Source organism: Falco naumanni, chromosome 2, assembly GCF_017639655.2.
Source record: "Falco naumanni isolate bFalNau1 chromosome 2, bFalNau1.pat, whole genome shotgun sequence".
Classification (NCBI taxonomy): Eukaryota; Metazoa; Chordata; class Aves; order Falconiformes; family Falconidae; genus Falco; species Falco naumanni.
The window spans coordinates 28,604,884-28,630,443 of NC_054055.1; the positions used below are offsets into that span (position 1 = coordinate 28,604,884).

The following is a 25,560-nucleotide window of genomic DNA, read 5'->3' on the forward strand; positions in this document are numbered from 1 at the left end:
TATGGGAAGGAGATAAAGCACCAGACAGAGTACTCTGCTGATATAGCACTCCATAGCATGGTTTTGGCTCACACCAGCTTGCACTTTTTGAGCAAATCCCATGCATTAATCTGTGAATAACAGATTCCAGGAAACATTCCAAGAGATAGCATAGACAAAGCTGCACAGATTTTGCTTGCTTTCTTCCTCTAACCCTGCCTCAGCAGGCTTTGCACTCAATGTTAGCTCATGTATGCTTTATCACATTGCATACAATGGAAAACTTCTGTGACATGCTAAAACCGCATCCTCAAAAGTACCATGTTATTTCATGCACTCTAAAGTGGGGAGAGAAAAAGAAAGTTAATGCTTTAATGACAGTCAAAGGCCCTGGGGAAAGGTGACAGCTTCAGTTCTTCCCCTAGGCAGTCCTAAGAGCTCTCATTCTCAGCTAAAAGCTACCTAGCTCTTACCCGGGTTAAAAGCTGTCCTTCCACCCAAGCACTAGGATAGTAGATACTGTGGTCACCTTTTTGAGAGAGTCTGACAGCCCAGTAAAGCTACACAACATATCAACGCGATTTTTAGATAGCTTTACAATTCAAGGAGTAGTGCTCATGGTATGTAACTATGAAATTAGGGAAGGTTTTTAATTGTGTTTAAGGAGAGTGGTGCAGTTTAAGTGCATTAGCATGTGTTAAGTAAGAAAGGGAAGCATCAGTTTGTTTCTGTGAAAATATTTTTTAAATTAAAAACTACACTAAAAGCTTAAGAATATTTAGAGTTTGCTTTACTGCCCAAAAAAGTATTTACAAATGAAAGAAGCACAGTTCAGCCAAATTCTTTATTGAGTATTTGTTTCAAAACAGAAGTATAAAAGCACATTAGATAACTCCTCTGAAACTTTGGTCTGCAGAATAAAGGCACTTTGAACATGTTTTCTCTACTCCATGAGTAATTGTTTTACAGCTTTTCTTGAGAAAGGCAAACAACTTTTATGAGTAAAAAACTAGAGTTATAAAATTGACATAATTTACAGACAACTCCACATTAGTACCAGACATTAGCAAAGCATGTTTGATATAAAAGCTTTCAGACCTAGCCTCAGTTTTGTAAAACCTTTTTCCATGCTGAATTAACTGTTTGCATGCATTTTATTTATCCCTTTTATAATTCACTTTTATAATCAAAAGACACATTTAGGGAAAAGTGGAAAAACACTTAGGAATCTCGGTATATGTATTGCTACAGGATTCCTTTAATGGGAATTATTTTTTCTTATAAATAAAGAAGTCAACATGATCTCAAATACATTTCAAGAAGCTCATAATGTTTGCTTTTTTTCTTTGTAAGAGCTTCCATTAGCCATGATACTAGAAGGCATTTGGATATGCAACGTAGAACAACAAGAAAAGATACATTTACTATAAGGCATATTTGCTTGTTTAGAAAAGGTAACTTTACTGGCGTCATTATGATATTAAACAAATGATGAATTTTGTCTTATAAAAAGTATACAATACTACTGAACCAAAAGTGCTATGTTAACATCTCATATTTCCTTAGATTACTCTAAAAGTCACATGAAGTGATTTTTTTTTTCTAGAAATTATCTAATTTCATTTATATTTCTTATTTAGTGGAAATAATAATAATAAAAAAATACACTCTGTATTGTTCCCTGCTCTTTTTAAATCCAATCCTGCAAACACTTACTAGCCAGCATAAGAAGGAATCCTGGTTCTACAGAAGCTGATGACCTTCAGTTGTTCCAGGACTCCATCCTGCATAGTGCTTACTATCAAGAGTAGTTAAAGCACCCCAGTGGACTACTCCTAGTGAGCACTGTGCTATCAGTATCTGCAGCTTCACATCCTTTTGTGCATTTGTGGTTCAGTTTACATTATGTTATCAAAACAACATCGTTTTCTCATGTTCTCATTTTTTTAAAGAATTTTCTCTTCCTCTTAAACACCATGCTGTTAATTTGTAATTCTGTGGATTTTCTCTTAGAAAGCTTTTAGTGATAAGCTAGTCTTGTCCTCCTTCTTGCTGTTCCCCCTGGGAAAAATGGAAAAAGAACCATAATTATTACCTATAGCTATATATAATATAGTTACACTATATACTGTATTTACTTGTGAAACAGACATGTGAAGAAGAAAGGTGAAGACTGATGCTGAATCTTTCACTCTTGTGCTGGCAGCTAGGAACTGGCAATGATCTCTCAGCTTCTGAATTGATCAAAATATGTAGAAGCAGTGAGTTAGAAATCCCATGGTGGGGAATTCCAAAGTGCCATTTTCAGTGTTAGACTTCAGAGTCAGAACTCACTTTGACGGCTTTAATTCAGTCTGAAACACTGTTTGACCAAAGTGCATAATTAAGTTTTTTTCAGATAGAAATATACGTAAGAAAACAATCTAGAAACCCAGTAATTAACAATATCAAGCTTTGTTAAAATTTCTCTTTGTAAAAGCATAAATTCAACCCTTTCAATGTCTGTTAAGAATTCTTAAAGGTATTTTTTTCCCTCCTGACTTTTACCATAACTGAGAGTGACATTTGATGCATGTAAAAATGTTTAAATATATGTTTTGCATCTACCTTGTGTCCTCCTGGTTGGTTGTACTTTCCGTACAGGTGCTTCTAGAAAACAGAAATGTTACAGTCAGAAGTTATTTGTAAAAGCCTTTGAATTAAAACTCATTAGAAAAGTTGGAAACCCACTGCTGATTTACGAAGTTTGTTCTTTATGGTTTTCAGCAGATTAAGGATTTTGTCCCATTAGCATGTTGACTTGATCACCTGAAACATGAATGCTTATAATACAATTAACGCATTTCTGTCATGTGCAGTCATTCATCAAAAATTAGCAACATTTCAAAAGTACTTTTACATTTTAACAGTATGAATTCATTATTCACACTGATCTCCTAACAGATGGTTACATGGTGTAGACAGGTTCCAGGATGTTTTGCCCGTGCTCTTCATTCAGCAAATACCATCTGACACTGTCAGTGACATACAAGCTCAAGTTAATGTACAGGCCAGGACTTGGCCTCAGCTTTTGGCAGAAGGTGGCCAGGGCTGCCATATAGACATTACTTCAGGAATTATAAGTGATATGCTTGAAACTCAATCATTGCAAGATGTTGGCCACGTTTCCATCTGAATTTGAGGCTTGATGTGTAATTGCATTGTGAGTCCACAGTATGATTTCCACATTTAGAGTTCAGTTAATTTTCTCAGAGATTTCCGTTTTGAAGGGTAGAGTAGAGCAAGGGCTATTGAATAGGTATCAACCTCATTAGCAGATACATCTGTTTTCCAAACTATTGACTGAGTGAAACTACAGACACTTTTTCCACTTTCTCATCAAAACCCGAGAAATTTTTTAAACCAGATGTCTCCTCATTGGAAGGAAAAACATTTCACAAGCATAAGAGATAACTCTTCTGTTACTATCACAGAAATGTTACCGAGGTATTTTTCCTTCTTTACAACCATGAAGTGCTTGCATCTTCACTTAACCAGCTGCCATCAGTTGTCTTTTCATCCTAAGGTACAGCTTATATAAATGCATAGCCCTGAGACACAGGCTTTATGTCATTACAGCTGATACTAAACACTGGGTATCTGCAGCAGTGTGATAGAAAATTTCAAGCTCTGCACTGCTCTGACAAGGACAGAACACGGTCCATCCAAAGTATGTTTTCTCTACTTACATGCTCTCGACAATTATGCTTTCAGGTAAACCTCATGGTCAAAGATCACACCTGTCTGTCATTTTCAGGCAATAGTTGACTTCCCCAAACACTATGGTATACCTTCAGTATTTAGCACAGACTTCAAAATTTAAGAAGCAGAAACATATTTTTTTAACTTTTTTTCTCTACAAGCCATAATATTTTTTCCTATGAATTCAGTTCAAAGGCTGACAGAACAACTTATTCTGCATTATTAGAATTAGAATTGGAAAAGGACATACGTACAAATAAACAAAAGAAATGTGAATAACAAATTTCTGGTAGAAAGCCAGGCTGAATTGTATTTGGGTCCTTTAAGGCATTAATTTTGGATCTCGACATCTTTCAGTTTTTTTCAGACTCAAGAGCTTTCCTCATTTAAGCACAGGATAAAGGTAAAGAAATTCCAAGATCCTGTGAGATATTTACTCAACCCCAGAGGTTATACTTCCTCCACCCCACCTCCCCTTCACCAAGTTGAGAACCCCTCACATCAACAGATTGCATTAACACTGACAAGAAATAATTCAAGTTAAAAACAACTCACGTGGTCTTCTTCTGGATATGCTGCTTAGAGAAAAGGCAATTCTTATGGCGCGTGTTCCTTCAAATGTTTTACCTAAACTTTGTGGTTAGACATTTCCTCTTGTCCATTATGCTTGCCAAATCTTTTAGTTACTTTTAGCCACAAAATAAGCCTCAACATTTTTGTCTGCAATGTCAGGGAAAGAATTCTTTTTCCAAAACAATTATGAAACTCTTCTTGCTAAAATACTGGCTTCAGATCCAAGTAATTTTTGTGAATAGATAGTATAAAACCACACCTGGAAAGATCACTTCAGACAAAGCAGGTCTTAGTGATACTGGATTTTTAGACAAACTAACCTTCCAGATGGACCTTCTTGATTTCTCTCTCGATAATCTGTGGCTCTCCCTCAATTACTTTAGTAACCTTGGTGTACTCAGTTCCAGCTATGATAAGCATCAAAAACAGATGAGTTAAATCTAGCAGAGCATTTCTCCATATGCGAAGAGCCTTCAGTGGAAGCAATGTCATTTTGCAGGTGTAGGTTTATGCAGGCCACCATGTTATTCATGACGTAAGGTCCTGCTGATTTCCTCAGCCCTGCCACAGGTGATTCCTTCTCTAGGGCTGGGACTCATTCATTGCAATCTTGGCTTGAAGTTTTGCTTCAGCAAAGACTGCCAGTGGTAATAAGCAGTGCTGGGTATTGTATGAGTAGAATTACAGCCCATATGAAATCATTCCTTTTACTTCAGACAGTAGTAATACATTTGCCTGTGACTGGACTCAGATTTAAACACTTAGGAAATTTCAGTAAAAGAGAAGTAATTTGATGTATACAAGAAGGCCATAAAGCATAATCGCCATTAACACCAACAGCCATAAAGCAGCATGTGTATCTGCTTTTATTGGCTAAACATATGGTAAGGTATTATCAAGGCAGCCAGGGGTAGCTGACTGCATAAATCATGGAAAAGATAAAGAAAAATCAAATTAAAACAAGAGACAAATCTGCCTATTTGGTCCATTCTGTAAAGAAGGATGCTTATGCAAACTAACATATAATAGCAAGGAAAAATAGCAAGAATTCAAGAGACAGTATTCTTTTCCAAATTTACTACAAGGAAACTATTCATCATCTTTCCATACACCTATAGGATCATTGTAAAATGCATCTCTACAGATTGTATCTGTTGTATATATCTGAGGTATTGTATATCTCTCTAACTGAAGTTGGTTACAATTACAATTGCAATTGTTAGATCCTGGCATCAGACCTGTCACCAGAATTTTGAACAATTCTAAAGATGAAGTTTGATCCTGCTCTTTATTGCCTGGTTGACACCAATAGAACACAATCCAGTACATGGAAGGATTTACTTGCTATAATTTCTTTCATTTTCAACTTTCCTTTTAAATATTCAGAACTGAAATAGGCATCACCAGAGAGCAAGTCTATTCACATAGTTGGGACACTTAAGATAGGAAAACACGAAAACCCTGTGGAAGTTCCTATTTCTCTCCAATTATTATGGGTGAATCCTGACTTAGATCGGTAAAACTAAGACTTAAAGCAGAAGAAAGAAATATAGTCAACAGTATTCATAATGATATCTTGGCATTCCTCTAAGACTAGCTATATTATCAACTAGCGTGGTTTTGTTTGGTGGAAAGCCATCCTCCATCACTATATTTTTTACTTAACCAAAGGCTGGTATCAGTCATATCCACAGAATAGTGCTGTTAAAGGACTACAAGATAGCTCAGTGAACACACAGCTGGCTGTGAAGTACTTCACAGGTATTCAAGTCTGTAAATTACTAAAAAGTGAACATAAAATGAAGTGGATTCACTTAATTTATGCCACGAGAAACATCTATACATATTTTTGAGCTTCTGACTCAGGTTTACACTAACATGTACTAAAACCACACCACTTGAATTCTCTTTTTTTATTCCCCATTGCTATTACAGATAGTTTTTCTAATCTACATGAAGCAAAGGACATTCAAAATTCATAGATAAAGATTAATTTCATAAGCAGAAGTTCTTTTGCCAGTTTTCTACAGCTACTGGTTATTTATTGCCAAAACTGTTAGATATAAGAGAGCAAGAAGGAAAGAAAACCATTCCTTGGAATGCTATATTTGAAGAGAATTAAAGTTAATGCCTTGATATCCATCACCTGTAAGCATTGAAAGAAGGATGCTAAACATGCCTTTGATTATTAACTTGAGGGCAATGAATATTCATTTCTGAAGAACTAATCAGATGAATTTGGCCTACTACAATACTTTCCACTTCATTAGTGTTTTTCACAAATTTAAATTTGCTGAAAAAATGTTCACAGCTAGTGGAATAAATCTTCATTGCTCCCCTGAGTTTTAATTAGATAACTTTTTAAAGACTGAAAAAAATGATTTTTTTTTTCAGGATCAATATCATAAAAATTGATTAATCAAACTTTGGTACTTATTTCCATTTCACAGGCATCTAGCACTTCATATACAGCATTTTATTTTTTCTGCCATTAAAATTACACTTCTGCTAGGTCAGTCTTTAAAATGTGATCAACGTATCTGAGAGGGGTTTCAGGTATCATAGCCTACTGCAAAAAGGTTAGTTGTTATACACTGTATTACCTCCCTGCAGAAGTCTTTTGATTTCTTCATCTTCAAGTAAATGACCATCACCTTCAATAAATTTGGTCACCTTGGTAACCTCTGATAGGATACAGGTTATGGCAAAATTGATTTACAGAAAACATTTGACAATCCTGTAACAGCATACTACCAAATTAATCCTGTCACAGCATTTTGCTGAATTAAAAAGTTCATCTGTTATGATATTAAATTCCATGTAATCACTAAACCCACCATATTTTTTATGACAAACATAGCATAGTATGTATTAGACCAGGGGTCCTCAAACTTTTTAACCAGGGGGCCGGCGCGTGGATGCAGTGGCAGGCAGTCATCTGCGGCTGCTTGGTTTCCCCCCCCAACCCCCGGCGAGGGGCGGGGGTGTGGGGGGGTCTATAAATACCAGGAGCTGGATTGAGAACCCTGGGGGGCCGTATCCAGCCCGCAGGCCGTAGTTTGAGGACCCCTATATAATTAGACTCAGGCAGCCTCAACTCTTTTGCTGACTGAAATGTGAAGATCAGACTCTCAAAAACAGAATGTTAGTTTTGGACATTTGTCAGGTTCTGAGGTTTAATCTCTAGGTATGATTGTGCAGTATGAACACCTTTGCTGAAGACATCGACTATCTATTCAGTCATTACTTAAGTAATATATATGTTATTTTTTATTAAAGGAAGGAAAGAAAATAAGGATACTAACCTTCTTCAAGTAATTTCTTTAACTTTTCTTCATTGTCTGGACTACCTGCAGTAATTCTGGTATATTTTATTTCAGGACCTGTAAAAAAGATATGTAAGACAGCGACTTTAATTAGATAGGATTGCCTTCTAAGTTATTTTTTCCTATTTAACACTTAGGATGGTTTCATGGTTAATATGCTTTAATCTGCTTTTATGGTCATTTCATCTTTCACTGTGTCCCAAACTAAACTGAAAGAGGGTTACAAATAGTATTTAAAGCTATTAAGGAAAGTACTCAGACAAATTTAACATATTTATAGTAAATATCTGCTCACATTCTTGAAGTAAGACACGGTTTTCAACACTTTGTTGTATTAGGTCATAGATCAGATACTTCCTAGGTGCAAAAAAAGTTTGGATCCACTGTTGTAAGTATACATTGTTGCTTTTACTACTGCTATGTGTAATTTCAGAGCTTAACATTTGAGATTTTTAATCAGTTTCTACTACAGAGGGATAATAAGGAAATATCAGGTCTCAAACTCTGGCATTTTACATTATATTGAGCATTTTACATGGGATAATAGTGAAACTGGAAATTGAGAAATGAGAATATGGTTGGGTTTTTTCCTCACCAAGAAATTTTGAGTTGAAAAATAGTCCTAGGTTTATTCAGAAACCACCACTGTTTTGCATTCAATTATTTCCATTGTAGTAAATAGCTGAGTGAGAATAACTTAAGTCTGGTTTGTTACTTCTCTCTTCCTTGAATGCCTACTTAAACTGAATTTTAAGATTTTCTAAATAAACTTAATATTAAGACTTTCTACTAAGTCAGAATGTTCCTGTAACACCGTCTTTTCTTTACAACTTCTCTGGCAAACAAAATTTTAATGGCAGCATTCCAAGTGATATTTTAAGCAAGGGGATCAAAACATGTTAGCAGAGAATTTGTGACTGCTTAAATATGCCTCACTGCACTTTCCAATTTCTGTGAAGTTTCTAGATTTCTTAAAGAAATGTCTCTGTAGTAGGTCAAATGAAATTGGACAAAGAGTTTTAAAGTTACTGTGGGAGAAGATCCAGGGACACAGATTCATGTAAATTTTATCTTATATTAGCTGAATACACATCTCTAACTTGTGGATGTCAGACCAGTCAAGGCCCCTCCTTACAGAGAAACAGAGAAGGTTGGTTGTTTTTTTTTTTTCTGAAATGATTGTCAAGGGACCCAGGCCTGGGATTACATACAAAAGTAGGTATTTACACACTAAAGGTCTACCTTTGGTCAAATGACACCTATCTTGAGATATAAACCCCAAAAGTTCACACACACGGCGGGGGTGGGGGTGGGGAAGCCATCTTTCTAAAGTAAGCCAGACTAAAAGAATTCAGTAAAATCAGTCTCATCCTGAAATGGTAGCAAGAAGCTTTCAGAAGCAGACCTTTCACAAATATATTTTAAAAAAAAGGGCAAGTTTTCACTGTTTTGCATGCTGTTAAAATATTGTTGCCGTTTCCATATATGTGTATGTAGCACCCACAGCCAGAATTTTAGCCATACATAGGCAGCTCTCTAAGAAATGTAATTTAGGCATTTCCCTCCAGGCAATGCAATTCAGGCATCAGGACAGAATTTAAGATGCATTACTTTTGTATGTAATAATGAACTTTACTAAGTGTGAATAGCTCAGCGTAATTTACCTTGAATAATTCTTTCTTCTGTTACTTTTTTCTCTGTCACTTCCACAGGTCGCCCATCAATGATTTTGGTGTATGTTTTAATAATTGGTTCTACAAGGATTTTTAAATCGAAGACATTAATCAAGCAGTGAATAGTGTTACAAGTGCTGTTTTTGAGATGGAAACTTACTCAAGCTTACACAAGGAAATACTATTGCATATTTTATGAAAAATAAAAATGGTCAGAGAAGACCAGAAACTAAGTTTCCTCAAAACTTAGGATGGCTACATGCTGGTTTTCCCTTAAAAGCATCCTAGATGTGAACTTCTCAATGTCCCTAGCAAAGCAGAAGGCAAAGTTTATCTCTCTGTCTGATAAAATTGCCTGTCACAGAATTATCTACTGCATTTTTGATGCAGGAAAACCACCAGCAAATAATTCTTAACAGAGAGAGATCTTATGTCAGCATGCAGAGCATTTCTAACGCTGTCTTGACTGTAGCTATGGGACACAACTAGACAAAACCCCTAAATTTTTAAATTCATGAAAAGTAAGAATGAATTGATGCAATACAATTACAACACTTCCAGGTCTTGTTAAAAACAGAACAGTTGTTTAACATAACACACATGAATCACCTACATAAAGTAGAAACAGACTGGGAATAACGAACGTTTCAAATTTTAACTAATACAAATTGAGTTGCTAAAAGTATACCAACCTCCATGAATCACTTTAGTTATTGTCTCCCCTTCCCTGACTATTTTGAACTCAGGTTCCCCTTCAATTAATTTAGTGATCTGTGTGATAGATGGGTCTGTGACACAGGAAAAAAACAACACATTACAGATAGTCATAAAAATATTTATGGTGTTCCATGGGGCTGAGATGAAGCTAGAATTATGCCCCCTTATCCAAAAGAAACCCAATGACTGTAATGGAGGATTTTTTAAATCTGCAAACCCATTTGCAGCAATGATACACAATCTTGTACTTCCTCTCATGCCATCTTAAATTTAGATCCTATTGCACACTTACTATTTACTTTTTTTTTAAAAAAAAACACTTTTGTGTATCTGATATTTTTAACATCTGTTGACAAGTCTCAGGCAAAAAACAGATCCTCAGCAGCTGAAAGAAAGTGTTCCTCTATATATGTAAGAAGAATACTCTGAGGCACTGTTGGAATATTATTACTATTGTTCCACTAGCCATCAGTATGCAAACTATTGTATGAAAGCTTAAAAAAGGACTAGAGAGAGGAATATTTGTCATGTTGTTTGCTACTAACTGTATAGATATCCAAGAGGAAACTAGGACTTTTAATCAGAATTCCCTTACGTTGTTTTGGGTTATTTATTTGTTGTTTGGGGTTTTTTTATTTGGTGCTTTTTTTTTAGGCTACCAAGACTTGGTCAGTTGTCATCAAGCTTAAAGAACAAAAAAAAAAAAAAAAAAAAAAAAAAAAAAAAAAAAAAAAGCTTCACATATCAACTGGAATTGCTGTAAGGATATTTGTCAGCATTATTCATTTGAGTTGCATGGGATTGGTCATCTTGATTGCAATGCAAACACAAACCTCTTAATATTGTGCAATCCCTATAGACCACACTGATCCAAATGTATCTCTGACAGGCTGGAGCAGCAGATAACAAGCAAATTAGGAACATACTATTGATGCAGTCTATTAACAGGAATAACACAGTTCTTCTGTAACAAGTGTTCAGTAACATCTGCTTAAGAAGTTGCTGTAACGCACGCTTCCCTTATTCCCTATTCAGAGTTAGAAACTTAACACAGCTCATCTCTCCCACTTTCCTTAAAAATCCCTTAAAAATCTTTCTTCATATAAATTTATGTAGGAATAGATACTGTATATTTTTATTTTTATTTTTCCAATTACTGATCAGGATTTAACAATAGCTTTTTAATATGTGTGCCTGGTGTTAATTGTTGAAAACAGTACAATTTAGGCTAACTAGTGTCCTTCACTAATAACAAATCCAAGCATACATTTTTGTTTGTTTTTGCAGCAGGCTATTGCATAGGTTAGCTAGAGCTGAATAATTCATTTATTTGCTGCAGGTGAGATGATATGATAGGATCAGAATGATGCCCAGTTATTATAGAGCTCTATTCATCTACTCTTAGTTTTAAATAGCTGAATAAAACATTGCTTTTCCTTTTATTTTCTAACAATTCTGGCTGAAAAAAACATTCATAAATATTTCAAAGAGGCATTCTTACAAGATTCATTCACTTGCTTCTGTTTTAAATTTAGAGCCATTTTTGTGTGTTGAGAATACATGCATTGATGCAAGTGATGAACATTACTGAAAATGTCAAAGGTATATGTATGAATATTTATCAATCGTTTTACATTTTTTAATATTTCTAAATTACTTTACCTTCCTATGTGGTTGATACAGCAGATGTATGCAAAACAAAAGGCAAAGCCAGTTTGCTATACTGCCTAGTCTAGGATCAATCTTTTGAACATGTAATCCATTAAGATTTGGGTTTCAATCAGATTTAACTATTTAGATCCCTTTAACTTGCCTATGCATGGACAGTGGAAGCACAACTAAAGTACAAAACATTGAGACAGGCATCACCCTCTAAACGTGGGGGTGGTGATGGTTCTGGTTTTTTACTGAAATCTCCTTTCCATCATGATCTGCTAGAACTTCCTGACATATGCTGCAGAAATTAACGTGCAGCGTTGCCAGCTTTTTTCTACAGATAATTGTGGGCTTATATGGTTTTGATGCAAGCTACTGCTTACTACCATTACTACTAGCAAGCTCAGAAGGACCAGAAATTACTTTATTTGGTCTATTTCTGAATCATCAGCAGAAAGGCTGTATTGGCCAGGAATCATTCCCTGGAGTATGTCCCAAAGCAGAAGTACTGTACTGGCAATGGAAAGGAGTAACTCTTCAATACTCACTAACATACTTTTTCTGTCTGTGGTGAATGAAACTTAGCTGTATATATAACTGTAGAAGTGCTCAGACATTTCATTTTTTCCTCAAAAGAGGGGCTTTTTTTCGGTTAACTATCAATTTCTGAACAACATGTAAATCACCTAAATTATATGCCCTGTTTCTGGATTTAACATAGAAGAACAGGTACTTTCAGAGTGATTCACCTTCATCACAGGAAAATTTCCAAAATATCTTGGGTGAATTACTGTATGGAATAACCTATCCATTTATATTGCTCTGTGGATCTGTTTTAATGATGGAGACTAGGCAACAAAGATCAATATATATGCTGGATGATGTCTAATCCTAAACGAGATTGAAGCACAGGCAACCTGCAGAAAACACAAGCTCATGTCACTTCTGTTGGGAGGAAGTCCTCCCAGAAACAATGATTAAAAAGGCTGGATAAAATTGTTGTTGTGAAACATTTTTAACTGCTTTCCTCCTCAGTTGAACTCAACCCTTTGAGCATTTTTGTTTCAATAAGAAACTGAAGCTCATTAGTAGTGATCTAGTGAAATCAATGGATTTTTTAATTGTTATGAATCACATGAGGTTTTGACAGTCCCAGCCCCACTTTTTGATCTCTTCAGTCCCACCACTAATCTTCAAGTCATGCTTTTGCCTCGAGAAATTAAATAAGTTTGGCTAACTGCCCTTTCCAGGCATCTGACAGATATTGGTATTTAGAACTGATTGAACACTATAGAAAAATTAACTGATTGGTTTTTCCTTCAAATTATAAGAAACAAATCTACTTAATTTTTTAAAATAACACTTTTAATTTAAAAAATGAAATTATTTTATTAAAGATATAGTAATTTTTCAGGCACATAAAAGAAATGGTTTTAAAAAATATTATTTAAAACGTATTTTTAAATGCCCATAGAAAAAGGAGAAAATCCACTTGGGGAGAAAAACTGTAGGAAATCTTTTTATGTAAAATATTTCAGCCAGTTCTAATTGCAATATTTGTATCTTTGCTTTTTCAGCAAAGTCTTGAATGTCCTGGAGTTATTTGGTACAATTTGCTATTAAGGAAACAGATACAATATATATTCTGTATATGTACATGAACATATACAGAAATATATATACTAATTGCCTCATTTACCTTCCTTTCTGATGATGGGCTGGACGTTGCTTTCAATTATATTAATTTCTGAAAGTATAGAAAATGGAATATAAAGTACATTCCATTTGTAGTTTCCTTATAGTAATGATCAGTTAGATTTGGCCTGGCCATTGATGTGGATAAAATCACAGATATTAATAGATGGAAAAGTAACTCAAAAGGTTTTAGAATACAGATCTTTGTTCTAGTTACTAAATGGTGGTGTATACAAGTCATCTGCAGGCAAAGTCTGTTGGCGTGCTCTTTGCCTTTCTGCCTTATGAAACCCACTGGTCATGAAACCCATGATAATGCAAGCTACATAATAATAATGGCTCATACAATTCCCTGTATAAAGAATTGCACAATTCCCTGACACAAATTAAAATCTTGCCCTTTTCTTTTGATTAGGGAGCCAACCTGGTAAACAGAGGAAACCCTCTGACATTCAGAACTACTCTTACACTTGATAGAACATCATGGAGAGGACAAGTGTGGTGCCCTTGGAAGATGGAGTTGTTCCTCTATACCTAAGACAGACTCTAGTATTCATTGAACATCTCTGATAGATTGTTATTTGACTCATATCCATTCACTGGTAGAGAAGTCTTTACTGGTAGAGGTCCCAGCTTTCCTGTTCCTGCATTCAACTAAATGAACAGTTACAACTTCCCTCATGTCTGACATTGACCTTGTTTGCTTCAGTTTACAGACATCGCTTCTTGCACTACTCTCGCTGGCCATTGGAGATAGAATCATAGAATAACTCAAGTTGGAAGGAACCCATAAGGATCATCAAGTTTAACTTCCTTCTCCTCATGGGACTACCTAAAACTAAATCATATGACTAAGACTGTCCAGATGGTCCTTGAACTGTGGCAGGTTTGGTGCCATGACCACTTCCCTGGGGACCCTGTTCCAGTGATGAATCACCCTCTCAGTGAAGCATCTTTTCCTAAGCTTCAGTCTGAACTTCCACTGACACAGTTTCATCCCATTTCCTCCTGTCCTATCACTGGTCACCAGAGGGAGATCAGCACCTCCCCCTCCGTGGTTCCTGTTGAAGTTGTAGACTCCGATGAGGTCACCCCTCAGCCTTCTCTTCTTTAAGCTGGACAAACCAAGTGGCCTCAGCTGCTCCTTACAAATCTTGCCCTTGAAACCTTTCACCACCTTGGATGTCCTCTTCTGGACAGACTCAAATAGTTTGATGTCCTTCTTGTATTGAGGTGCCCAAAACTGCACACTATACCCAAGGTGGGGCCACACCAGTGCAGAGTGGGACAATCGCCTATCTTGACTGGCCAGCTAAACTGTGTTTGATGCACCCCAGGAAACACATGGCCCTTTTGGCTGCCAGGGCACACTGTTGACTCATATTCAACTTGCCATCAGAATAGATAATTGCATTTTTTGTTCCAAGAGTCTTTTAACTTTAGTGCATCCATTTTCTGTTTTCAAAGGTCTAATGTGATGGTTTCCATTTCTACAGAGAAATGTGAGTAGATCCTATAGAAATTTTATCATGTACCTAAATTCAAAACTCAAACCCCAAAGCTTCAGGAGGACCTTTGTCTTCTAACAGTTTGTTTCAACAGTTCCACTTTTTATTCAGAAACTAAATGCAAACCCTGAAAAAGGCTGCAAAAGAACAAGTTATTCCTTTTTTACATTTACTTCTTAAAAGGAAAATGGTCAGAACAACTGCCTCTCTTGCAAGCCTCATATGTGCACATATGGGAAACAAGTGGAACACGTGCACTCTGTCCCTCTAGAAACATCTATGAAACAGAAAGCATCTCATTGCCGAGTTTGGTCAATGCTACATCTTGAAGAGTCAGCACAGTACAATGTTACATCTTGGAGAGAGAGACAGTACAAGTCTGTTATGCACCAAGCACTGAACCTTGGCTAAAAACTGGAAAACAATATTTTCCATATGTATCTTGCCTACCCCAAAGAGTTTGAACAGCTTACTTCAGGGTTACTTTCCTGTCAAACGTCTGGAAAGGAAAGAAAATGCATACAGTAGCATAACTGCCAGAAACATTCTAATTTGAGTCTTACTCTTCCTGTGATTCATTGGCACATCTTACTTTCCCAGAATTCTCTTTCTTTTTAATTGAAAAAAAAAAAGATCTACAATTCAAGATTGAAATTGGCAAGATTTAAAAAGCAATCTCAAACCCATCTGGATGTATTTAGAATGAACTTACTGTAAAACGTCAGTGGAATCTCTTTGAAGGTACTGTCACGAACAAACTATAAATACAGAAAAGTAATTTTAAAATTTAAAAGAAAGTATACTTGGCTTCTAGTTTCCTAATGAATGGGGGTGGGATTCTCTGCTTCATTGATGTAAAAGTTAAGCTATACTATTTGTCAAGGTCTTTTCATTCATTGTTGAGGGAGAATATAATCTCAAGAGGTTAGCTGAGATAGATAAGAGCGCCTGTTTTTCTCCACAGGCTATTGAGGCTGGTGGTTTTAATGCCATAGCATTAATATTTTTTTTACTCAATATTTCCTTCAAAGACAAATTGCCTCAAGGATTTAGAAGTGATTTATTTTGCTGGAGTGATAAAGTGTACTTGAAACAAAGAGCAGATTTGGGCCAGTTCACACTGGAGTTATCCAAATACAAATATTCTACAGATATGTGGTGTCAAAAACATACATTCTAACTATTGAGTGCAGTGTATCATTCATTTTTATATTTGTAACTGGGAGCTATTTAATATGTTGTCTGCTGAAGAAACATAGGGACCAGAGAATCACTTATGAATTATAATGTACATGATTTCACAGATCCTGCCAAAAAGATGAAGGGATAATTATTTAAAGAGTACCTTAATTTGAATGTACTTAATCAACTTCTTCAGGATTGTAAGCAACTGATCATTTCCAACAGGCAGATCTGGCAAAAGAAATAGGCATATAAGAGGAAACATACATCTGTGTTCGTTTTAATTCCATTTACAGTGATCAGGAGATGTATGTGTGCACTTATACCACTGGAAAAGATAGCCTACAGCATCTTGTTTTCCACGTATTTAACTTTCACAGAATTTCAGAGTTGCCATGGTTTCAAGCAAGGCTCTTACACAAAACAGTAGCGAGGTAAATTTGCTGTTTCTTTTTCCACATATGAATTGTCTTTTTACAGGAATTAACATTTTTAAGTTATTGCACCTGCATAACTTGTAAATAGATTCAGAAGAGTGTGTATAAATTACATGAACTAATACTCACCTGCTGGATATAGGAGTTTATCAATAACATGAATGACACCATTGGTTGCCATGAGATCAGATTCTCTTGACTTCAGTTCATTAACCAGAAGAGTATCATTTACCTGGGATAGGATGAAAAGAGACCACAAGTTATTAGGGACATTAAAAAATATCCCCAAACCTTAATATAGCATTCATAGAAATGCAGCCCACTCTGCAACATGGATAGACGTGAAATGTCAAATCCCTGTTACAAGGCTGTATTAAAGAGACTTTTTTTTTTCAACACGTAACTGTTTTCAAGTAGAGTTTCCCTCCTTGGATGGTTTTAAGAATGTTTGTCACCTCAGGCTCAAAGCCACTTCCAATGAATACTCCTTGTGTCAAGTGGTAAAGAAGAATATTCCTGAGAGCATTTTTGTCTCCTATTTAAAAAGAAAAGTAGAATTAAAAATTAAATGGTAATGTATAATTCTTTCTGGAAATTTTAAGGGTTCACACAGACTTGAGCCAGAACTAGGCACAGTATGAACGAAACTATCATGAGCACATACAATATAGTCTGTTAAGATGATGATAAAGGGGAAAAAACAACCACATGACAAAAAGGTTCTTAGAACATAAACATAGACATTATGAGAACTTTCAAGCAAAAGAACAGAAAAGGAGTCAGCATTTTCTTATTTTTCTATATTATTTTCTCTTATTTGCTTGCACGTCTAATCAGATTTTTTGCCCTTTTCTTAACTATGCTCCACAAAGCATTCACAAACACAATGATTTCAGGACCACTAAGCAGTGAGCAATATGAAATTTCACCAAGCTACTAGACAAACTCCAGCCTTAACATAGCTGCAATTAAAGGTAACCATAGCTAACAATCGATATAATTTTTCTCTTGTGGTAACATGCTTTTGAGATGACTGGGGATAACTCACAACTCTTTATATACACACGTCTTTTCCCATCTGGGGAAGGAGGGAGTTGATATTTACTTCAGGCAGAAAAGAAGTCTTTTAGAGTGCTGTTTTTCTCTGTTCTTACAGAGACCAGATGCAGCTTGGAGAAGTTGGGAAAAGGGAAAACCCTCTATTCTAGGGATGTTTCTCATATTTCAAAGTTTGACATTTTTATTTAGGAAGAAAAGAAAAAACCTTCAACATTTCCAAAATTGTCTTAAATGGAAATGGATTCTGGAGCCCAAGTTGGTGTCCTGACAAGGCTGTCTGGTGCTCTGGGTCCATGGAGATTCAGTCATAGGATAGGCTGTAGGAATACCCATAATCTCCCCAGGAGGCAGGGTACCAAGCAGAGCAGTTTTGAAATACATGTGCCATTACGTGGAATATTGACTGTTCTGTTACAAGTTTCATGTTAACATTACATACTGATGTTGATTGTTAATAGGACTTTCAGCCCTGATGAAACTGCAGTGGAAATACTGTCTGGTTATGTTTTTCCTGGTATGTTTTTCAGTGAACATTTTCCTTTTTCTGCTTTTTGCTTTGATCACTTATTTTACTGGAATTCACTTTACTACTGAAATGAAATTAAATGCTCTTTTTCTTCCTACTAAAATCAGCACTCAGATTTTGTGACTGGACCATTCACAAACAGCATCAAGTTATATACAAAGCCTAAGCATGACCATTCAAAAGCTGTTTTCACAAACTGCTTACCTTTGTTTTCTGCCACAATGGTTACTGGCTACAATAATCTTTGTTTTCTGCCTGTCTTACAAATAAAGTATTTCTTTATAGTCCTTCAAAATTTACATATTCTAAGGTTTAATTTTTATGGTGAAATCAACATAATGCCTTTAAAGAAAGCCGAGACAGAATTCCAGAAAGTAATCTCTGCTTATAAGAATCTCACTTACAAGACAAGAAATGGACTTTCTGCTGCAAAAGGATAGGGAGGTAGACTAAAATCTCATCTACCAAGGAAAGTAAGTAGAAACTGAGTCAGAATCATAGGAAAAAGTAGAACCTAAAGCCCCTTGAAAAGCAGAATGGCATATAAGTGTATTTTTAATTATAGAAATATTCCAAAATACCATGGCACTTGGCTACAAAGTCAAGTTGTGAACCAAAGATAAAAATAATAGATTTGATAAACTCAATCTTAGTTAGTAACTATATAGTCCAATAAAAACAGAATAATAGCATTTATCAAGTTACTTCAGAGCCTTGAGACAAGCTTAAATTCATTATGTAGCTATCTAACATTAGTCATTTAGGCTATCTACTAATTCACTGTTAGTCACTAGAGACACACTACACTAGAAGGTAATTTATATGACTATTGTAATTTTAAATGGCTGAAGAGATAATTCAAAATCATAGTGACTCATTAGTGGGTTAAAGGCTGTATAGAACTGGGATTTCTGCTTATCAGTGCTCTGAGCTGGACTCTTTGAAGTCATTAAGGTTTCATGTGATTCGACTTCATCTCTTCAAACTTTGATCTGAAAAGTTCAGGAACAGAAAATGTGACTGACCTTCTGGATGTGGGATTCAAGGCAACCACTCCTGCACTTGCGAATCTGGCATGGGTCTATTACTCTCAAATATACTAAAAATATCTATAGTGCTGTGGCCACAGTCTACCCCTCTAGTGGGAAATTCTGTAGGAAATTTAAAGTATTCACTGTGCATTTCTTAACTTATGGAAATAAAGCATGACATTAAAGAAATTACTTTTAAATCTTGTGAAAAATCTACATAATTCCAGAGTTGAAAAGTGTAAGATAGAAAGAAATTACATAAACTGGCATTTAGCAATATATATTCAATATTTAACTTGTAGTGCACAGGTAATATCAGAGATCACTGGGTGGAGGCAGAAAGCAGAAAGTAAAGGAAAGATAGGAAAGTCAATACTACATAGTTTTTAATGCAATGGTCACAAACAGAAAAGAAATCTGATAGGAAAGTCTTTTCAATTTAAAAATGTTTATAGCAAGGTTTAGTGATGAAAAATTGAAGCTAATTAAACGAATGCAGATTTTTAACTTTGAAGATAATTACACCTTGGAATAATACCTTAAGGATTGAAATTTAATTTTAAATTCAGGTTGGATGCATATTTCCAAAAAGATATTTCCTCTAGACCCCAAGAAAGAATCAATTTAGGGAGGTCCTATGACCTGCTCTATGCAAAAGGTAAACTGTTTTATCAGATAGCTTTTGTGTACAAAGTGCACTAGCCACTTTTCCTATAGATCATACATTTGCTTGTATTTCTAGTTTTCTTATGGTACTTACTTATCAGTATATCCTTATCGTCATCAGTCAAACCTTTAAAGGCATCGTTAGTTGGAACAAAGAGAGTCCATTCTCCAGGCCGTGACAGAACATCATCTAAATCTGCAGCTTTCACCAGACTGAGGAAAATGCTGTTTACAATAGACAGACAAACCACAAATATATTCTGTTGAAATGTGGTAACTATACTCGGATCCAGGTGCTTTTTTCCCTCATGTTTTCTGATAGCTCATCAATCTTCAAGCACTGTCATTATTTCCCAGAAATAGACAGTGGAGGAGGGGAATGAGAAAAAAGAAGACAATTTTAAGAGTAGCAAACTGAGGAAGATGGATTTGAGAAAAATATTAGGAGCCTGGATGAGAGCAGAATTCATCAAATAACCCCCCCCACACACACACATCAAAGAGATGAAGCAGGCGGGTGCCAAGGGTTGTTGCTGTCTCTAGGAGTATTGAGATACTTGCAGGAAGGGAACAGAAATATGTACTGGAAGGGTATGCAATCATGTTGCACCCATATAGAATTGTACTGATTAATTAAACCTCCAGGCTCTGCGGCATTTATAGCTCTGAATGTATCATGCAATCCCGCTAGTCCTCATACTCCTCTCATTCTGGCGTTTTACTGACTCCTATGTGCTGCAAACAACCATTCTAGCATAAAGTCTAGGAACTCTTTCAGCACACAGCTGGAGGAGAACGATTTTATTTTTTCTTTCCTACCCCCTCTTCTTTTTTTTTTTTTTTAAGAGGCGGAAGTAATAATCCCTTCCCTGCCCTCCCTGCCCCCCAAAATCCAGCAACGCACAGTCCACAAGTCCATTTCTCAGACTTGCTGTGTCATACACATAATTACACCTTGTAGGAAAGTCTCAGTGCTGTCAAAACTGCTACTCACCTAAAACGTTTATCATTTCTCAGCATTTCATGCAATGTCTTTTCTGCTGGATTGATGATCTGTCTGAAGATGTGAATAAAACCATTCCTTCCTTCTTTACTTCCTCTGACCATGCATGAGTTTTCAATACATACAGCCTGATTAAAAGAGAAACAAGTGGAGCTATTCACACAATGATAATCACTTATATATATTTGATAATATTGGATGGATGCACACTTCCCAACATGCTCCTAAATTTAAAAATTATATTCATATGTACTTCCTACAGTGAAATCGTGTATTCTTGACTGGCAATAGCTTGAGAAAGCAAAAGCAGCAAAATTTGGACTAAGTTTATATGGTGTAAACATTTCCAAACAAATTTCCCTTGAGAATGTTCTTAATTAGTTCTAAAAAATAGCTTTAAAAATTTGTTGCTATTGGAGTGTCAAATCTGGAATCCTGTTTCCTTTTCCTGAAAAGTCTTCCATGCAACCAAAGTTTCCATCAATAAAGATATTTATTTTTATTTTTTTTCCTAGCTTAAGGGCTTGAAAATTGTTGCTAGATAGTCATAGCAGTAAATGTTGGAGGTTTCATTCAACTTCGCCTTCTATTCTGTCACGATTTTCCATTCTCATGGTTGGGATATGTGTTGTTAGAAAGCCCCATTCACTTACTGTGCGATACACAAAGACTCTAAGCACTTTTCCTCCAATTGTCTCCAGCTCTTGTCCATTGTACAGTTCATTGAGCCCAACTTTCACTTTTACAATGTGATTCTGCAGGATCGTTTTAAGAAGGCGTTGATCCATCCTTAAGGTGTCATCTACAAAGCCATTTAAACATTAATATATAATGATTTATATAGTGAATTGTCATTTAAGTAAGGTTAACTGTGAATGCTATATTAAAAGACCACGGAAATACTGACTCTTTCTTTGAAATGCTTGAGTTAAGGTTTGTACTTTCTTCTGTGTACACAGAAAATGAATTGTTAAGGGGTTTCTGCAAACTGTCATTCCTTAAATTCAGTCATTAACTCTTGACATAGCTCTGATCAATTAATATAAATAATATGGCTAATGATTTATATGTGGGCCTGCTCCATCTTCTGTATTACTGCTGAAGTTCTTATTACAACTTTTCCTTTATGTATGTGCACCTTAAAACCTTTCCAAACGCACTTCTGTGGTGATGAGTCAACACTCACATTCTTGGGGGAAGGGCAGGATGCCCGTGTGGTCACTTATTCAAATATGCAAACACCTTTTTTTTTATAGTATATTTGTATGAGTTTTTCTTTGCTTTAATGTACTGGAAAATACCAAACTTCTTGTATAAATTTTTTGCAAATACATAAATTGTGAATTTAATGATTAAGGGAACTGGCAGTTCATTAATATCTTTCCTTTCCCACAATCTGTCTGTGCATGCATATTTTCTACCTTATTTTAGTGATACTACTTCCATTAACAAACGGTATCACTAAAAATAAGTTGTGCAACCTGGTAGTTAGGCTTGTTTTGTCTTTCTGCATGGTATGTATTTTGAAAGCATGAAGTATCTCTGTTTCTCTAGGGCTCTTTCCTTGGGACTTAGAACAAGTACTGGGGCTTATTTGGAAAACTATCAGGGTAGCAAATATTCTTGTTTATTTTGACATTCAAAGCATAATCTTTTAAGGCTACTAACCTGAGAAAGCACCATTCAGAGGTGCCAGGAGAGTGTATTGGCCTTCTGGTCTTAGAGAAGATGCCAGTCCTAGCTGTGCTACCAGGTCTGTAAAAGTAGTCTGCTGGGCACCCCCAAGCTCAATGACTTGCTTGGCTGCAAATAAAGGAATAGGAAAAGGTATTTTAACACACAGTTTATTCCTTTTCCTGATTTGGATTCTCATGCTTATCCATACCAATATAACAAGTAATTTAGGTAAGATCATAGAAAACATCTTCAGTGTAAGATTTTCATACACATCACTGACCAGAATCAGGAATTAGCACTTCATCAATGAGATGGATAACACCATTGCTTGTCACAATATCTTTGCGTTTCACCATCTTCACTCCATTCACAGTCAGACTTTCACCATCACAACCAACTTCAACTGTGTTTCCTTCCAAGGTTTCATAGACAGCTCCACCTGTGATGGCTTCAGAGCACTGGAGAGTATTTAAGATATGGAACTTCACGAGAGCTGTGAGAAAAGAGCAGGAAATTCATATATAGGTGTTTGGACACATATATTCATATATATACATGTATAATATTCAAATATAGGTGTGGAATAAATTATTTCATTATTACATTTACACTATTTTCAATAGCTTACTAGCTTATCCATCGTATTTGCTTATTTACATTCATAGATACTTTGTTGGAAGTTATTTATATGAGAATTGATACTGTAGGCCTTTAAACAATATCTATGGTAAAAAATCTTTGGCATCCCTTGCATTATGAAAATATACCGGTTATGCTGCGATCTCTGTGTGACAGAGTATATAACTGGGTGACTGAGCATGATATGCTCCAAATGAGCCTGTGAGTACAAAACTTTATAGACTATGCAATGTCGACTCCAGATTTATTTTTTGTTATGCCTTACTATACAAGTAAGATTCAGTGTACTCTGTGGGTACCAAAATAATCAGCCAAAGCCTCCTGAAGATAAAGTGGGAAAAAAATAACCAAACCAAAAAACACACCACAACAAAAATGTCATGTTTTTTCAGGATTCTATTTTTAGTTAATGTCTCACATTAAAATTAGTCCAGACCCTCCTTTTCATCATTCTCCATTGAGATATGCACAGTGACTTAATCGGGCTACAATGAAATGACGGAGAACTCGTTTAGTGCAGTGGAACTCATAAATGAGCCTTCCATTTCTAAGTGGTCCATTGCTTTACTGTCCACATAACAGACTGATTCAGCTATTAGTTTTATTGTAGTTCTTAGAAGAATAAGTGTGCTGACTGTTACAGTTTGTCAGACTACACAGTATAAATTCAGTTCAACTTGCAGGGCAGAACTTGCCTTTTAGAAGAACGTGTCTTTTTTGTATGAAAAAACTGTTCATAAGAAAGCTATGGAAGAATTCCACATTCAGATATCCCTGCATTGCTAGAGACAGGAATCTCTATCAGAGCTATGCAGCTGAACTCTTAAAAACATCGATGTACCTATATTTTCAGTTTCTTTTCAACTGTTTTGGAAATTAAGTTTTCAGTGACTTTGAATCTTTAGTAAGTGGAAAAATCAGACAGAAGAAATAATTCTTCCTTTATATATGAGAGTAGAGGTGCTCAACTTCAGTCACTAGGATAATGTAGTTTTTATCTTCTGATCCACTCACCTGTATTTCTCATTTGCAAAAAATGTTACATACCTTCAGAAGCCACCTTGTCACCCATGATCCTTTCTAAAACCCCCCTTGGAAGTCGTTCAAAAGCTTCATTAGTAGGAGCAAAGAGTGTGTAATGACCAGGCTTTCCAAGAATATCCAAGACATCTGATGTGATGGCAGCAGCCTAGAAAATAAATTTGTTTTAATATTGGTTGTTTAAAATATTACCAGAATACATTGTCTAGTTTCACCTAATGACCACAGGTACTAGACTGAGATCAGTGTTACAGAAAGATGAAAAAATGAATTGACAAAAAGTAATAGAAAGTTAATTTAGTGGGGAAAATGCATCTTGATACACTGAGTTAGCACCTTAATTTAGCACTAAATTAAATAGCAATCAATACATTTGCATAGGGGTGACAGCAGAGTATAGATTTTTATTATGGCCTAAATTTTTAAATGAAAAGTTTGAACATAGAGGTTTTAGCAAATTAGATGAAAGCAATAGTCTAGCAAACCTAATGATATGCCCCATAAATAATAAAAAAATATTACAGGTGTATGACTAATTTGTTTAAACACTAGGAGGAGTTTTTGAATCACAACAGGAGGCTGAGGGGTGGTCTCATTGCTCTGTGCAGCTTCCTGAGGAGGGGAAGTGGAGAGGAAGGTGCTGAGCTCTTCTCCCGGGTATCTAGTGCAGGGTGCATAGGAATGGTTCAAAGCTGCATCAGGGGAGGTTCAGGCTGGGCATTAGGAAAGCATGGCAAAACACTGGAACAGGCTTCCTAGAGAGGTGGTCAATGCCCCAAGCCTGTCAGTTTAAAAGGCATTTGGACAATGTTCTAATACCATGCTTTATCTTCTGGTCAGCCTTGAATTGGTCAGGCAATCGTACTAGATGACCATCATAGGTCCCTTCCCACTGAACTATTCTATTCTATCTTAAGATTTGAGGCCAGGAAAATTTTTCTCCAGGTTTTTAATATGGTACACAGGCCTGGACATTAAAAAAGAAAAGTTAAACACAATTGATGAAAATTTCTCTACCTTCTTGTGATGAAGAGGTAAGCAGTCAGAACTAAATAAAACCCAATTCAATGTTTTTCTAAAAATGTAATTTCTCTCCTATTCCTTAAATAAATTTTCTTAAGTTGCTTATAAATCTCATCTGTACAACCTCACAGTTTGGGTGTTTCCATTATCAGATTAATCTTAAAAGTAAATACTATAACAATATGTATTTCTTTGGCAGCTACAGCCTGTGCTCATTAGAATCGAATTCTGAAGAAAAAGAACTATGCAGGAAAAGTAATCAAAGATGTTGTGAGAATATATGATGCTTTAAAGGGTTATATGATAGAATATGCCAATATAAATTATGAACAGATTTGCCAGAAGAACATATGTAAAACTGAACACATGTGGAATTGACTAAAAAATTTGCTGAGTTAAATTTGAAAT

At 35.7% G+C, this 25,560-nt stretch overlaps 1 protein-coding gene across 10 annotated transcripts in view; it reads right to left on the reverse strand.

Annotated features, from left to right (window-relative positions):
• Window positions 1–809: 809 nt before the first annotated feature.
• The window catches only part of POSTN (periostin), a 38,089-nt gene continuing 13,338 nt past the window's right edge, over window positions 810–25,560 (reverse strand). Inside the window, exons 7-24 of one of the 10 annotated variants that reach the window (XM_040583734.1) lie at window positions 24,136–24,277; window positions 22,730–22,942; window positions 22,441–22,575; window positions 21,426–21,574; window positions 20,764–20,900; window positions 19,864–19,994; window positions 16,892–17,022; window positions 16,617–16,719; window positions 16,214–16,281; window positions 15,581–15,626; window positions 13,365–13,412; window positions 9,985–10,080; window positions 9,284–9,373; window positions 7,599–7,676; window positions 6,897–6,977; window positions 4,614–4,700; window positions 2,587–2,628; window positions 810–2,040 (exon numbers count right to left, since the gene is read on the reverse strand). In XM_040583734.1, coding sequence (XP_040439668.1) covers window positions 2,000–2,040; window positions 2,587–2,628; window positions 4,614–4,700; window positions 6,897–6,977; window positions 7,599–7,676; window positions 9,284–9,373; window positions 9,985–10,080; window positions 13,365–13,412; window positions 15,581–15,626; window positions 16,214–16,281; window positions 16,617–16,719; window positions 16,892–17,022; window positions 19,864–19,994; window positions 20,764–20,900; window positions 21,426–21,574; window positions 22,441–22,575; window positions 22,730–22,942; window positions 24,136–24,277 — 1,818 coding nt within the window. In that variant the 3' untranslated portion in view covers window positions 810–1,999. Of the gene's footprint in view, window positions 2,041–2,586; window positions 2,629–3,922; window positions 4,296–4,613; window positions 4,701–6,896; window positions 6,978–7,598; window positions 7,677–9,283; window positions 9,374–9,984; window positions 10,081–13,364; window positions 13,413–15,580; window positions 15,627–16,213; window positions 16,282–16,616; window positions 16,720–16,891; window positions 17,023–19,863; window positions 19,995–20,763; window positions 20,901–21,425; window positions 21,575–22,440; window positions 22,576–22,729; window positions 22,943–24,135; window positions 24,278–25,560 lie in introns of those variants that run through there. The other 9 variants (XM_040583736.1, XM_040583735.1, XM_040583739.1 and 6 more) reach the window with 9 other exon arrangements.